The sequence below is a fragment of the Aythya ferina genome (assembly GCF_964211825.1).
Source record: "Aythya ferina genome assembly, chromosome: Z".
Classification (NCBI taxonomy): domain Eukaryota; kingdom Metazoa; phylum Chordata; class Aves; order Anseriformes; family Anatidae; genus Aythya; species Aythya ferina.
In genome coordinates, this window is record NC_140299.1 from 47024025 (window position 1) to 47040894 (window position 16870).

At 38.9% G+C, this 16870-nt stretch overlaps 1 protein-coding gene across 4 annotated transcripts in view; it reads left to right on the forward strand.

Annotated features, from left to right (window-relative positions):
- SPIN1 (spindlin 1) overlaps positions 1 to 16870 on the forward strand; it is a 56828-nt gene that overhangs the window by 35255 nt on the left and 4703 nt on the right. For all 4 annotated transcript variants that reach the window (XM_084504761.1, XM_084504758.1, XM_084504759.1 and 1 more), the window contains 3 exons: positions 8709 to 8757; positions 13805 to 14058; positions 15025 to 15258. In XM_084504761.1, the coding sequence (XP_084360887.1) occupies positions 8709 to 8757; positions 13805 to 14058; positions 15025 to 15258 (537 nt within the window). The remainder of the gene's footprint in view (positions 1 to 8708; positions 8758 to 13804; positions 14059 to 15024; positions 15259 to 16870) is intronic.

Consider the following 16870-nt stretch of genomic DNA (forward strand, 5'->3'; position numbering starts at 1 on the left):
AGGCCCCGTATCATCTTTGTGGCCCTCCGCTGGACTCTTTCCAGGAGATCCCTGTCTTTTTTGTACCGGGGAGCCCAGAACTGGACACAGTACTCCAGGTGACGCCTGACCAGGGCAGAGTAGAGGGGGAGGATCACCTCCCTTGACCTGCTGGCCATGCTCCTTTTAATGCACGCCAGGATCCCATTGGCCATCTTGGCCACGAGGGCACAGTGCCGGCTCACGGTCAACCTGTCATCCACCAGGACCCCCAGGTCCTTCTCCTCAGAGCTCCTCTCCATCAAGTCGTCCCACAGTCTGTACTGATACATGCGGTTGCATGGTATTAACTTAATGAAGCACATGCTAAACATATATGACTACAGTACTCAAATCTCCACCTAAATTCAGGGGTGACCTTATCGCTGTCTATGGGTACCTTAATGGAGGCTGTAGCAAGGTGGGGGTTGGTCTGTTCTCCCATGTGCCTTGTGACAGAACGAGGGGGAATGGGCTAAAGTTGCGCCAGGGGAGGTTTAGGTTGGATATTAGGAAGAACTTCTTCACTGAAAGGGTTGTGAGGCATTGGAATGGGTTGCCCAGGGAAATGGTGGAGTCACCATCCCTGGAGGTCTTTAAAAGACATTTAGATGTAGAGCTTGGTGATATGGTTTAGTGGAGGACTGGTTAGTGTTATGTCAGAAGTTGGACTCGGTGATCTTGGAGATCTCTTCCAACCTAGATGATTCTGTGATTCTGTAAACTATGCCAAACATCACTCCAGCAGGGAGGAACAGATAAGGTTAGGATATAAACTCAAAAAGGAAAGTGTGGAAAAAGTGTTAGCATTGGGAAGAAGAGTTTAGCGCTAGCATTTGTTAGATAAAGTGAGAAGAAAGCTGGAGAAGCAGGAGATAAGAGACTTAGAGGCAGTCGATGATCTGTGCTCCTTCTCTTCCAACAGTGCAGGGATGCTTGCTTGGTAAGCTTTGTGTCTTCACTTCTGTGTGGAATAGCTGGGATAGCATTTTGCTAGCACTATCATTGTATGTTAGTGCTAGTGCAGTAAATGTATTTATGAACAGCAATTCCTAACCTGCTTTATGTGTCAGCTTATTCAATGTTTTAAACTTTTGCAAAACTTTCTCAATGCTAAGTCCTTGGCAGGGCTTTGATACAAATGTTTGACTCTGATGAAAGTACTCCTTAATGCAACAGCATGTGACAATTAAATGCTTAATTCTGTTGCTCTTGACTAGTAGTTATGTTTGTGTTCACTTTCTTTTAGGAAAAATACATATTACTAAGCATGTAAGAGCTTGAGCCATAAATATTTTCCCCTTTCTCAGATCCACCAAAGTTAGAGTCTTTGCTGCTTGTTAAAAAGAACTTTAAAACAAATCCATTTACTTCTAATTTTTGTTCAGTGTTAACTTATTCTTTTATTTTTATGTTCAGAGCAATTTAGTCGTACAGAGCATTTTCAATGTTATGTAAAATATAGCATATCATGGAGTGTTCTAGTTAGAACTTGTCATTCTATAATACAGAGGAGATAAAGAAAGTTTAAACCCATTCAGTCAATGGCATTTGTGGTATACATGTATAGGATGTCCTCTAGTTAGCATGTTAATTAGTATTCTCTAATTATAGTTAACTTCTCTGAAGTCACATTACTGCTTGTGACCAAACTGCTTGACCCTAAAATGCTTGGTACACAGATTTTTTTTTTCTCTGGAAAGATTTTTGTGAAGATATTGCCCTTTAAATACGGATTTAAAAAAATCTTCCTGCTGCAAATCGGGCACTTGACAGAGAATGTGATAGAAACATAATTAGATTAATCAAGTGGCTGTGATAATACCACATATCTGGGGAGAATTTATGTAGGTTGGGTTATTGCTTTATGTTCCACAATCATTAGCTGAAGGAGAAAATCAGCAATATATGCATATGTTAAATGATAATATTTTTTAAAATTTGCTTTCAAATGTTTTATATCAAAGACACATCAATGTAACATCTCATAGGTGTAATTCGTTAAAATGACATGTATTTACAAGTGAATAGCTCTGTAGAGAGATCTACAAGCTCTTGGTAATTCTAAATAGGGAAAGAAGAATCCTTTGCCTCGCTTGTCACAGGAAAATAAGTTTCTTGTGTATCTTTTATGGTGAAAATTTATTTCTCCTTTTAATCTTCGGTGAAAAAAAATAAATACATAATACTTAAATCTTTTAATGTTTTAGAATATCTTACTACTTCAATTTTTTTTAACTCCCGTAAGTAAAAGAAAAATGGAACAACATCTCTAAATATTTCTTCTGGGAATGTGTCCTGATGGATTTTACCACTTAAGAGAAATGTTTTTGCATCTATTTGAAGGCCATTCAAAGGCTGTTTTGTTTCAGCTGCTTAAAACGTGTGTATGTGTATACACGTGCACATTTAATCCTGACATGGGTCAGGTAGTATTCATTTTGGAACAGATGGACAATATAGGTGCTTTATGGTGCAGTTAAATGGAGTTTTTGTTCTGTTACATGAGCTGTGCACGTTTTTCCCCCGTTTTCTTTCAGAATCCTCACTAAAATTGCATGGATTATTGATGTACTGCTTCAGTATATCTTGTTAGCAGTAACCTGGATGCTGTCCAGAGTGATAAATAATAAAGTGGCACTATTTACATCTTGAGCACTTACTTTCCATTCACGTTGAAGTCTAGCTACAATTCCAGAGTGTCTCTGGATGCTGTTGAACTTTGTTGAACACAATGAAAAAACTTTGCTTGTTGAACTTTTCATTGAACACAATGAAAAAAAAAAAAACCTATTGCTGAACTATTTGCTTGAACAAAGAAAGATTTAGGCAGAATGATTTCTCAGATAATTCTGCCTTTGGCTAGAATATATTAAATGTAAGGATTTTGTGGTGTTCAATCTTCCTGTCTAGAGGTCCTCTAGGTGAGATAAATGTTCATGATTCAGTGAACTCTTGCTACAATTTGAGATTCACCTGAGTGAAGTGCTACACAATTCACTAGTTTAATTTGAGAGGTCTTTAAAATAAACGTGTCTTTTTGAGACATCAGTTCAGCCAACATAAAATCTAAAGGTGGTTTATTGCCAACAGGCTTGTAATCAATGCCAACGTGGGTTTGTTCTAGGATTTTCACATACATGTTATCTTACTTTCTTCTAAGTTTGTTATATATAAATGTAACTTGTCTATTTATCTGAAGAGGGCTATCTCAAAGTACTGGTGTGAGGACCTGAGCAATGGTCAGTCAGTTAGCTTTGGTTTAGAGCTTTAACTGCATGAACAAACAAGTTTCTTCAGCACCTGTCAAGTTTTTGTCTTCACCTGACAGCAAAAACAGTAAAACTCACCTCTCAAACCTTAGCAGACTTTTATTATAAATACTTCTTGGTTTGATACTTTTCACTTATGTGGAGATTGTGTATGCATAGTCAAAAAAATTTTGACCTAAGTGAAATCAAGAGAGAAGAAATCTGTCTGTAGAGCATGGATCATATCAAAAATAAGTTCACAATGTAAGTTACTGAGCATGGCAAAGGCCTGTTCCCAGTGGTCTGCATACCTTCTCCCTTGAGGTTCTTACTTTTGTATACCTCTAAATTTCTTTTTCTTCACCTTGGGAAGTGTTTTGGGCCCCTCTTCTTAGGCACAGGTTCACAAGAATCCTTGAGCTGAGGACAGAAAGCAAGTTTTCTGCAGAGTCACTCTGCAGAATAACTAATGAAAAGATAATGAACCTGGGGAATGCTCCTCTAAACCATGACACTCCATACTTGCAGGTAATGGGGTCAAAGAGTGCACCTACTAGAGCAGTCAGGAGTGACACTCAATCCCAGCACAGGATAACTCAGAGTCCTTCTGGACAAAATGTTCAGTGTACAGCTAGACAAATATAAAATACAGTGCCTGAACAGGTGACTGATGGGTTGGACTTAAAGGGGTTAATGAGGTTAAATCACACTGGTGTCCCGTCACTGGTGGGATTCCCAAGAGCTCAATTATAGGGACAGTCCCCTTTAATGTTTTTGTAATGAATTAGGAGGAGCTGTTGACACCCTTGAGGGTGGAGATGCCTTGCAGAGAGATCTTGACAAATTAGTGTGCTGGACAATCACCAACTTTACGAAGCTCAGCTGGAGCAAGTGCCAGATTATGCACTTGGAACAGGGCAACCTTGGCTATCTGTACAGGCTGAGAGATGAGAGTCTGCAGAAAGGGATCTGGGGGAGTTCTAGCTGACAGCAAGTTGGTCATGGGTTGACAGGGTGCCCTGGCAGCTAAAAGGGCCAACCGTATGATGGGGTTCATCAAGCATGGTATTGCTAGCTTCTCAAGGGAATGGATTGTTGCACTCTGCTCTGTGCTGGTGCGGCCTCACCTCAAGTGCTCTGTGCAGTTTGGGGTGTCACGGTATAAGAAGGGCATAAAACTATTAGAGAGCCTCTAAAGGAGGTGTGCAAAGATAGCGAAGGGTCTAGAAGGCAAGACATATGAGGAGCAGCTCAGGTCCATAGGTTTGTCCAGCCCAGAGCAAAGCAGGCCGAGGGGAGGCCTCATGGCAGCCTGCAGCTCCCTCACAAGGGGAGTGGAAGGGCAGGCGCTGAGCTCTGTTCTCTGGGGACCGCGACAGGACCCAAGGGAACAGCATGGAGCTGGGACGGGGGAGGGTCAGGATGGGGGTTAGGGAAACGTTCTGCACCCAGAGAGGGGTGGGCACTGGGACAGGCTTCCCAGGGCAGAGGTCACAGCTCCAAGCCTGCTGGAGTTCAGGAAGTGATTGGACAATGCTTCCAGACATATGGTTTGGTTTTGGATGGTTCTTTGGGGATCCAGGAGTTGATGATCCGTGTGGGTCCCTTCCAACTTGGGATATTTTTTTTACGATTCTGCAAAATGCATGCAACATGAGTAACAAACATGAGGAGGAGGTTGATAGCTGCTGTCCAGCTGGAAAATTGATTTGATTGCTATCAGGGAAACCTGGTGGGATGAATGACACAACTGGTGTGCTGCAGTCAATGGCTACAAACTGTTCAGAGGGGACAGACAAGGAAGGAAAGACGGGGGAGTTGCCATCCATGGAAAAATAAATGGATTGATTGATCAGGGAGAGAACTGTCACTGAAGAACTTGTGTGCACAGGTCAAGAGCTTATGGGTGAAAATCAGAACAAGTCAACAATGTAAACTTTGTGCTTAGTGTCTGCTACAGGGCACCTGATCAAGGGCAGGATGTTGATGTTGAGTTTTTTTCAACTACAGGAAGCAATGCATTCACAGGCCCTGATCCTGTAAGGTAACTTCAACCACCCTCACATACCACCCTTACATCTGCTGTGTGTATAAAGAAATTAAAAAAAAAAAAAAAGACATTTTTTGGAGGGCACAAGAGCTCTCAGTTCTAAAAACAGGAGGTTGGGCAGGAAAGGCAGGAGACCAGCTTGCCTAAGTCAAGACATCTTAGCCAAACTGAAACACAAAAGTGAAATGCATTGGCAATGGAGCCAGAGGTATCCTGGGAATATTATAGGGATAATATCTTGGGAAGATTATAGGCATATATATGGCTTAGGAGTGTCGGGAGCCAAGGCATAGCTGGCATTGAACTTGGCTAGACAAGTAAAAAATAACAAGAGTTTCTTCAAGAACATAGGATAACAAAGGAAGATAAAAGAAACTACCCCCACTGAAAAGTAAAACAAGAGGCCTGGATACAGTTGATATGGAGAAGGTTGAAGTACTCAACTTTTTTTGCCTCAGTCTTCACAGGCAAGTGCTCTTACCACACCTCCCTGATCCCAGAATCTATAGGCAGGGACTGGGGGAACAAAGTCCCACCCACTGTAGAAGATGAGGTTTGAGACCATCTAAAGAACCTGAATGTGTACAAGTCCATTGGACCTGATCCCAATGAGATGCATCTGAGGGGCCTGAGGGAACTGATAGATTAAATTGCTAAGTCACTGTCCATCATATTTGAGAAGTTGTGGCAGTCCAGAGAAGCTCCCACTAGCTGGAAAAAGGAAAATGTAAACCATTAAAAAGGGAAAAGAAGACCTGGGAAACTACAGGCCAGCCAGTCTTGCCTCCTGTGACCTACAGGATCATGAAGCATAGCCTCCTAGAAGCAATGCTAATGTGCATGGAGAACAGCGGTGACTGGTGACAGCCAGCATGACTTCACAAAGGGGACAAATCATGCCTGACAAATTCGGTGGCCTTCTACAATGTAGTTATGACATTGGATAAGGGAGGGGCAACTGATGTTGTCCACCTGACTTGTGCAAAGCATTTCATATTGTCCCACACAATATCCTTTTTTCTGAAATGGTAAAGAGACATGAATTTGATGGTTGGACCACTCTGGATAAGAAATTGTCTGGATTGCTGCACCCGAAAAGTTGTAGTCAATAATGCGGTATCCAGGTGGAGACCAGTGATTTGAGTGGTGTCCCTTGGGGGTCTGCATCAGGAATGGTTTTATGTAACATGTAGCATCTTTGTCAGTAACTTGGACAGTGGGATTGAGTGTGCCCTCAGCCAGTTTGCAGGCAACACCATGCTGAGTGGTGCAGCCAACATATTGGGAAGGGATGCTATCCAGAGGGACCTGGACAGGATCAAGAAATTGGAACATGCAAACCTCTTGAAGTTCAAGAACACCAAGTGCAAGGTCCTGCATCTGGGCCAGGGCAATCCCAAGTGCAAACACAGGCTGGGTGGAAAATGGATTGGGAGCAGCCCTGAGGGCCTGGGGGTGCTGGTTGATGAAAAGCTCAACATGAGCTAGCAACATGCACTTATAGCCCAGAAAGCCACCTGCATCCTGGGCTGCATCAAAAGCTGCGTAGCCAGCAGAATGAAAGAGGTGATTCTCCCCCTGTGCTCTGCTCTTGTGAGACCCCACCTGGAGTACTGCAAAGTAGTGGATGCCCCATCTTTAGAAGTGTCCCAGGTCACGTTGGATAGGGCTTTGAGCAGCAACATGATCTAGTGGTAGGTAGGTGTTATTGCCCATGTCAGGTGGGGTGGAACTGAATGGTCTTTAAGCTCCCTTTCAACCCAAACCAATGCATGAGTCTATGATAGTGTACTACATGAATGTGTATTCCTGTTCTGATGATGAAGTTCCATTGTGAGAACAGGTTTATTTTTTAATAATTGTTTTTAACAAAACACTCCCTTATTTTTAATAAACAATCTTGTTACATTAAGTATAAATCATTCATGTCCGTCTCATACACAGAAGAGGTAGCTAATGATATGGTCAAAAAGTTTGTTTAGTTGTAGTCAAGTCTCAATTACTCTTGAGTTTCTAATTGCACTTTTGTTACTGTTTCTGAATTCCTGTTAATAGTTCTTATAAAGATGCTCATAAGAGCAAGTGTAGAGTCCTGCACGTGGGAAGGAACAGCCACACATATCAGTACAGACTGGGGGACAACTTGATGGAGAGGAGCTCTGAGAAGGACCTGGGGGTCCTGGTGGATCAGGTTGACCGTGAGCCGACACTGTGCCCTCGTGGCCAAGAGGGCCAATGGGATCCTGGCGTGCATTAAAAGGAGCATGGCCAGCAGGTCAAGGGAGGTGATCCTCCCCCTCTACTCTGCCCTGGTCAGGCGTCACCTGGAGTACTGTGTCCAGTTCTGGGCTCCCCGGTACAAAAAAGACAGGGATCTCCTGGAAAGAGTCCAGCGGAGGGCCACAAAGATGATACGGGGCCTGGAGCATCTTCCCTATGAGGAAAGGCTGAGAGGCCTGGGTCTGTTCAAGCTGGGGAAAAGAAGATTGAGAGGGGATCTCCTCTATGTGTATAAATACCTGAGGTGTGGGAAACGGAGGGATTTGGCCAACCTCTTTTCAGTGGTTTGTGGGGACAGGACAAGGGGTAATAACCACAAGATGGAGCACAGGAAGTTCTGCACCAACATGTGAAAGAACTCCTTCAGAGTGAGGGTGATGGAGCACTAGGACAGGCTGCCCAGGGAGGCTGTGGAGTCTCCTCTGCAGATACTTGAGGCCCGTCTGGGCGCCTACCTGGGCAGCCTGCTCTAAGGAACCTGCTTTGGCAGCGGGGTTGGACGCGATGATCTTTCAAGGTCCCTACTGACCCCTTCAATTCTATGATTCTGTGATTTAATTGCTGTTCTAGTTACTCAGTCTCATAACAGCCTGAAATTGTAAACAGAATCTTCGCTGTATTAGTTATTATGAAAGGCTTGTTAATCTGCTTTTCATTCATTGCTGTTTTATATGTTCTGTAGGCTGAACCACACGGATACTTCCCTTGTGCTGGTCTGGCTAACTCAGAAAGGCATTCATTTGCATTAACACAAAGATGAATAGTTACACAGTCAATTGATTCTCTTAACTGTTGTAGGGAGTTGATCATCTCAACTGTGGTGGCCTTTCTTTTAGAACAAACACAATTCAGGTCCCTGTTGTGTTAAATTCAGCTTTCTTTGTATCTATTGTGGTTAGCTCATTCCCCAAAATTAATGAGCTTGTAGTCCTTGTCTGTTTCTGCAGATCTTTCTCCCATTGTGGGAGTTGATTGATCGATCACAACGTGAAGCGTTTGGATAGTTTACATTCTGGCACTTAAAAGGAAAACTCTTACGTAAGCTCACTTTCTTTGACACTGTATACACGCTTTATTTTTCAATAATTTCGTCATCATTTATGTTGTAGGTCATGCAGGAGTCTCTGCCAGCATGATGAAGAAAAGAACTTCCCACAAGTAAGTTGTCATTATTTTTACAAAAGCATAGCTGTCAGTAACTTGAAGGTTTGTTCTAGAAATATATCTGTATTGTTCTGTTTTTTTTCCTGAAAATCTTATGGAATAGTATTCAGTCTGTATGCGTGTTTAGGGTCATAGGAAAGACTAATCCACTAATGGAGTTTTAAACAGCATTTTCAATGTTACTTTGAAATTGTCTTGTGAAAAGAATTTTATAATTACTTTGGAAATCTGAAGCAGTTGCAAGCCAGAAACTGGGCATTTTTCATTTTGATAAAGTAAAGAACATACTGAAGTACTTCTGTGAGAAGGCTGCTATTTGTGTGTGAAGGATACCTGCTTATACTATACATTCGCAGCATGCATTGTTTCCCGTTCAACATATTTAAATAGCAGCAGCAGCTGAATGTTGGTGTGTAGCTGTGAGAAAACAGAGGTAGTACTCCAGACATGACTGATCTCAGTGTTGAACAGCGAGGTGTATATGGCTGCATCTCTGGTGGGAGCAATCTGGGCTGGTTAAGCGTGAAACTTTTTAAAAACTTTATTAAAATGTTACTAGTTGCATTTGAAGTGTAAAGTCCTATAATGATGGTATAGAACATGCATCAATCCAAATCGATTTGTCTGGCAGGTGCATTTTCTATGATTAACTTATTTGATAATTGTTTCCCAGAGACAACACCTGATATAAAACTACTCTAATCCCTTCCACCAACTCATCATTATCCATTCTTGTCTATCTTCATAGAAGGCAAACAGAAACATTTATTTGTCTAGAGGCAGGTAGAGTTGGTTAAAACTTAATTTTTCTTGTTCTTTTTCAACCGCTCAGAGAAAGGAGTATATGATGGGAAGACTATCAGAGGTGGGTTGCCTTTTGTACTTGAGGGTGGCTAGATTTGTCTTTACTGTTGTGTTGATATACACTTTTTAAATACCTAAATAGGCTATATATTTCTTAGCATGAAGGCTATATGACATGATGATGAGCATTTAACTTAACCATCCAGTTTAGCTTTATGTTAATTTAGCCTAGTTCCATTGTTTGTGAATCATTTAGTAAAGGTGTTGTGTAACAAACCAAGATGCGTGCTGCTCATTGATTCCTCAGAGAATGAGAGACAGTAGAGAATTGTTTATATGTGTAGTTTACAGTAAGCTAGTGGATACTAAAGACTAAAAATGTATGCTAATACTACTCTGAGCTGTTAGAGTAGACTATGAGTTAGTAATGCATGCTTTGTTGTTGATTTAGTTAAGGTGACTTTTACATTCCTCACTTAAAGAATAAGGAACAAGCCTACTGGCACTTGAATGCCTGGGGGGGTGGGGGGGGGCAGGGCAGATTTTAACAGGCTTCTGAAGGTTTGTGGCAGAAGGAGGAGCTGAGAGCATGGAAGAGGGCGTGATTCTGTAATCAAAGAAGTGATAAAATGAGCAGCACAGGATAGTCTTCTGAACTCTTATGTGGTAGTTAATTGCTGAGCTGTCTGGGAAGGGTTCCCATGGCTATAGGTCAGTTACAAAAGGACAGTTCTTCCAAATGCTCTGTCAGTGGGTAGTGATGATCTCTGAATGTGAAGCTGATGTCATTGGTGTCAGATCAGTCAGTAGTGTCTCAGATCTTACTCTCTTTCCACCTTCTTTGCGTAAGGAAAGAGTACTAGAGTACATATAAAAACAGTCCTTTATTCATATGCTGCCCAGATGTTGTGTAGTTGACAATTCAAGGACCTCAGTGCACAGGTTGTACCTACTGTTTAATTAGCGATGAGCCTAGCCTTTTGAATTTCTGAGCCCACTTTAACTTGCATTCATGGCTCCTGCAGCATCATAAGATGAATTTTGCAACTGAATTACGGCTTTTGAAGGAGAATGGAAAATACCTTAAGGCTTCTGCCTCGATTGATGTGCCTCATAGTCTTAATATTGTGAAAAGTAAATAACAATTCTTGCCATTCTGCTTTTGCTGGTTGTCTGTAGTAAGGTCACAATTGTAGTAAGTCTGTGTCCTATTTTTAATAACTTTTCTACTTTACACCATGAAAGACTGAAATTTTACTGACTGTTTTTACTGTGCTGCTCCAACACTATTTTAGCATTTTCTTCCCAGATTTTTTTTTTTCAGTTGTGCCTTTTTTGCAAACTCTGAGTTATGGCTTTCTTTCATCCTTTGCTGTTTTTTTTCCTTAGTTCTACCCTGTGGTGTTTCTCTGAGATGAACATCAACACAAAAATAATTAAAATAAAATACCTAAATGGACAACTTTAGATTAGTGGGAATCGCCATGCTCCTTTTATAAATGCCCATTTGTCTTCTAAGTACAACCATAAGGCAATGATTTTCTGCTACCAGTCCTAAGTAATTTTGCACTACATTGGTTTCTTGGTGGCAGCTGCCAAATAAGTCTGTATAAGGACCATCTAAACACAGCTTCAAAACCTATGAAGGTTTCTTTCTACCTGTGTAGTCTCTAGCAAGTTTATGAATTATCTGGTTTTGATAATGAAACCTTTTCACATAACTAGGTTTTGTTTACCAGCATAATGCCTTCAAGATAAGGAAGAGGATCTGAAACCCTTGGGGACTGAAGGGCCATTTACGATGAGGACATATCTGATGTGTCAAGAGCTGTTTCCAGGACTTGCTGTTTTCTGGTTTCACATATCTAGGAAAACTTACATCAAACTTTGAGGAAATCTTTGTGGTATTTTTAAGGATAATTTTAATAAAATTGAAGTAAAACATTTTGGGTCTTCCAGGTATATCATCTCAGAAGGTTATGTACATTTGTATTACTTGGTGTATCAGCAAGACAGTGTACGCTTGAGGAGATTTGGGTTGACTACTGTTGTCTTGTATGAAAATACATTGGTAGCTTTTACCTATTGTCTTTTAGGAAGCTATACTCTCTTATCACATATTCAGATGCAAGAAAAAGTAGATTTTCCTTGTCAATTTACTTGTTTAAAGATCTCTTTTTTTTTTTTTTTTCCCACTAAAAACCACTGCAAGTGAAAAAGAATGGCTGTTCAGTAAGTAGGACAGCCCTCAAAAACAACTTGAACTGCAGGTATACCTGGATTGCTTGACTGGCAATTGTGCACCTCGTGCTTTTTGCTCTGTGAGGCATTTTAAAAGGTAGTTACCAGTCTGAACTCTCTTCTGTAGCGTTTTTCCATCATATTCTTTAAAATGTCTGTGAAGCTTCTCATTTGTTACAGTTTAAACATTAAAGTGGGTTACGCTTTACAGTCAGAAAGTAAAATCAACTGTGAGGTCAAAAATAAACCGTGTATTTTACCCTTTTCAACAATCAGGTAATTGGCAACATAGACAAACTGTCAAAAACTGTGACATTATTATGTCAGTGTTCAATGAGCTGTTTTACCTTTAGTTTGCTTTATTCTGTCTCAAAATAGAAGGCTGATTCATTAGAACTAAGTAAATTAGTTGCATGTAAAACAAACTCATTTCAATGACAAGAACTAGTTCCTTCATTTGGTCATTCATAGTAAAGCATGACTGACACTAAAAAAAAAAAAAGTAAGAACAAGAATTTGAAAATGTGTTCTATTTTCTGCATAAAAATTATAACCAGTTTCATGGGAAGGTATCAGTTAACTGGCAGAGTTTATAATTTGTGCTCTCAAAGTTAGGAGTACAAACACAACATGGTTATCCTGAAAAAGTCCAATTGTCACAATGGGGCATTTTGACAAATACTATGGAACTTACTGCTAAGAAATTCATCTGGAGGTGGGACAAGCTGATGAAAAAATGATACATCTTATTTTTGATAAAGTTTGATTTCTATGTATTTCTATGTATTTGATGTATGATTTCTATATGTTCGTATGCATAGAAATATTTATATCATACAGTTATATATCATTACTCTAAGAGTGAGATTTCACTGTTATGACTGTTTCTGGTCGTTTTTGGATTCATATCATACATGTGAGCTTTCGTCATTTCTAGAGACTTATCTATGGTTAGTGTCTCTAATCTAGGCAACAATACTTTTTTATTTTCGCAATTGGTATTCATTCTTTCCATGTTGCTTTTAAGAATGCTGGTGGTGTGCATATTTGACTGTCATTTAAATGAAGTGTTGTACTAGTAGTAACTAATCCAAAAACTTGTTTTAGAACTAGTTGACATTCACAATAATTTTGATCAGGCAACCCTCTAAGTAATCATTTTAGGAATTAATGTCCGTATTGTAACATGCTAAAATAGAAATAATATTTTTTTTTATCACCTGTATGCTGTTAAAATGTTCAGATGCTTCTTTATTTGTTTTTAAAACTGTCAATTAATGTTTTTAATAACTGCATAATAAAGCTTTGTATAAAGCTTTCTGTGGTTTGAAATTTCAAGCCAGCTTACATGCCCACTGATTAGAACAAGTGATACTCAACAGAAATTGCCATGCAAATTCCATGAAAATACAAAGGAAAAACAGAAAAATACATTGAATCATTCTACTATGTTAAAGAGTATCACATCTATTGCTATTACTGTTGCACATCATTTTTCTTGTTTTGCAATAAAAAGGAATGCTAGAGGAATGTTGTTTCTGACATGTCTTGAAGTTAAAAATATATGTAAGTGTAAAAGGAACCTAAATTGAAACCACAAGTAACAGGAGGAAAAAAAAAAGCCATGGAAGAATTTTAGTCAACCACCAGTTATATCCACCAATTTCTTCCCCCAGGATAAGGGAATACTATTGTACAGAGAAAGCAACGAGGTAGTAAAGTTGTAATACTGTCAGGTAACTTTGTGCTTTGAGACCTGTTCAGGTGAGTTTTACATTCAGTGTTGCAACTTAGTTCTTAAGCAAACTAGTTTTAGAAAGGACACTTACGAAACTGACCTTCTGAAGCATGTCAAAAGTGTTCCACTACTTCCTTTTTTTTTTTTCCCAATAGTATGATATGCTTTATATCTCCTTAAAACAAAGTATACACTTGTTGTCTGGAATAGAATTTTGGATATGTACTTGTTTAATATTATGTTTGTATCTGTGTACAGAAAGCATAGAAACAATGTGGGACCAAGCAAACCTATTTCTCAGCCACGAAGAAACATTGTAGGCTGCAGAATACAGCATGGATGGAAAGAAGGGAGTGGACCTGTAACACAATGGAAGGGCACAGTTCTCGATCAAGTTCCTGTAAATCCCTCTCTTTATCTTATAAAGTATGATGGATTTGATTGTGTGTATGGACTAGAACTGCACAAGGATGAAAGAGTTTCAGCACTTGAAGTCCTTCCAGACAGAGTTGGTAAGTGTTGGTTTTTTTCCTAGATACATACAAACGGACGTTTACTATTAAATGTTCTCTACTAATCTTTCACAACATCTCCAAGATAACATCTGACTATTTAAATTACATTAGTCAAATGCATTTTTGTCACATGGGAGGTAATCTAAATGTTCTATTTAAATTTTCTTGATTTCACAAAGATTTGATGATACCAGTGAGTACAGTGGTATCTCTTGTCTTTAAATAGTGTGCAGTATATTCTGCAGTTTTTGTTTAGGGTTTTACACTTTGAGTTTATGAAAAGTTAGCTTTGGTATTTCTGTTAAAAATTTGAAATGTAAGACATTTTGGTTATATTGTCTGCTCTGTGTGTCTGATATTTTTTCTCATGTACTTCTTCCGCTAAGTGTTTCTAATAACAGGAGGAAATGCTTTCAGAGTAAAATAACTTGATTAATAACGTTACTTAATAAATGTCACAGTTAGTACTGGATTATTAAACTGCAAGTTTTTTCAAACAAAAACAAAAGAGTTCAGTATTTAACCTAGTTAATTCCTAACCCACGAAAGGACTAAGCTGATATTTCTTAGGACTGCAGACCAATCAGAAGTTGTCTTTAGAGTGGTGTTAGAGGAGAACCAGTCCAAAAACTTCCATTAAAAACTTCATAGAACTGTTTGGTCTTCCGTACTCTTCTTGGCTGGCTGCCCTTCTCCCTGTCGAGTACCTAGTTAAAATGCAAAAAGTCTTCATTGCTGTATCCTCAGTTGTTCTTCCTTTACCTTTTTTTGTAATTACTTCTTCTTGGGCAATACAATGTTTTTATTATTTTAATAACTCCATTTTTCTGCTTTTCTTCAATAGTAAACTCTCTGGAATGGACAGCATTTTTTATATATGAATTAAATAACTTCCAATCAAACTTGTTCGTGAATTGTGAAAAATTGTTTTATGAATGTACTTATGAAATGCTGTCATTTCAGCTTCATCTCGGATTAGTGATGCCCACCTGGCAGACACAATGATTGGCAAAGCTGTCGAACATATGTTTGAGACAGAGGATGGCTCAAAAGATGAATGGAGGGGGATGGTTTTGGCTCGAGCTCCTATTATGAACACGTGGTTTTATATTACCTATGAGAAAGATCCTGTGTTGTACATGTACCAACTTTTAGATGATTATAAAGAAGGTGACCTTCGCATTATGCCTGATTCCAGTAAGTAGGCCAGTTACACCTTTTCTATTAGAAAGTGACACCTTTTTATATTATTGTTTGGCTATGATTTATTTACGGACATGAGAGTTTGTTTTTGGACACGATCTTGTTTGTTCATCCCTTTTTTTAAATGAAGTATAATATGAGAGCTAACCAAGATAACAGTGTAACCAAGATCACCTGTGTTAGCTGTTGACACATTTTACTTTAATCAGCAGACGTAGTAGCAAAAGAAAGCCATTTTCCATATTTATTCCCAATTCTGCTGAAAATATGTACTCTGGATTTTTTAATAGAAACGGGCAAGCGAGAAGTTTTTCACTATTGTGTATAGTGAGAAGTATCACAGATCATAGAAATGGCTCTTGATTTGCATTTCTGAACTAGTTCTTATAGGAATAATATTTTGGGGCCTGTTAGTATAACCAGATTACTTTAGTTGTGATAGGTGTCTTCAGTGAGGGAAAACTTGCAGTAAAGAAAGAAGCACTAATCTTTTGAAAACTTGTTTTGTCTAACACATTGCAATACCCAAGCAAGAAAAATAGTTCAGTAGATGAGAGGGATATTTTTTCCTTGTATTTTGAAGTGAAAATTTTTATTTTGTTTTTCCTAGTTATGTAGAAGAATTTTCACAGAATGAATATTTTTCAAAGCATTTGGATAGCCAAGTATAAAAAAGAGAAGAGATTTATTTCTCCCATGTACCTAAAACACTTCCCTGACAAATGATTTGGGTTTCAAAGTAAATTAATAATTGGGTAACTAGTGGAAGGCTATATAGTGCTCTATGGAAGTATTAGGTAAAACTGATTTGGTGAATCCTTCAGATGTACATACTACTGATAACATGCAGTCTGCTGACTAAATAGACAAGTGCAATTTATTTGTTTCTCGTCAATAGTAATCGTTTATTTAGATGTTGTTCCCTAACCCTAACAAAAGCAATATATCTGCCACTTGTAAAAGCGTAAGCCACATACATTAATGAAAAAAGTGACCTTCCTATTCCTAAATAAATAAGGCAAGCACCTGTCTACTGCTTGACTCTCTTTCCAAAACCTTTCAAATATATGCTACCTTCTGTGAATCTGAATGTTTTCCAGATAGATTGATTTGTGTCCTTACATCGATGATTGGATATTATGGGTAGTATTTTTCAAATCAGATTTTAATCTACCTGGAAGTACTTATGTTAGTTTGGTAGAACTTTCCATAGTACTGTAACTAAAACTTCCAGGGCATTTTTTTCCCCTTTTCCCCTTCAGCATCACTTTTTTTTTTTTTTTAGGGAAAAATGCATTTCTGGATATTACACTAAAACTTGATCAACATTACATAATTCCTTCTAAATTAAAATGTGTTAAGCTTGAACTTAGGCTAACAAAGACTCTTTACATAAAGCTGATATTAAGAGGATGATAACTATGTACGATGATGCATTTATGGAAAATCTGAAATAAAAATTTGCAGAGAAACTTCATAAGTTTGGGGAAGAATCTAAGTGTAACTACGTCAAGCCAATCCATTCACTCATTTGGGAGTTCTTTCACAACTCACAGAATTGAAAAGAGAACGGATAAAATCTGTAAAGGGTTCTCAACTCAAGCAC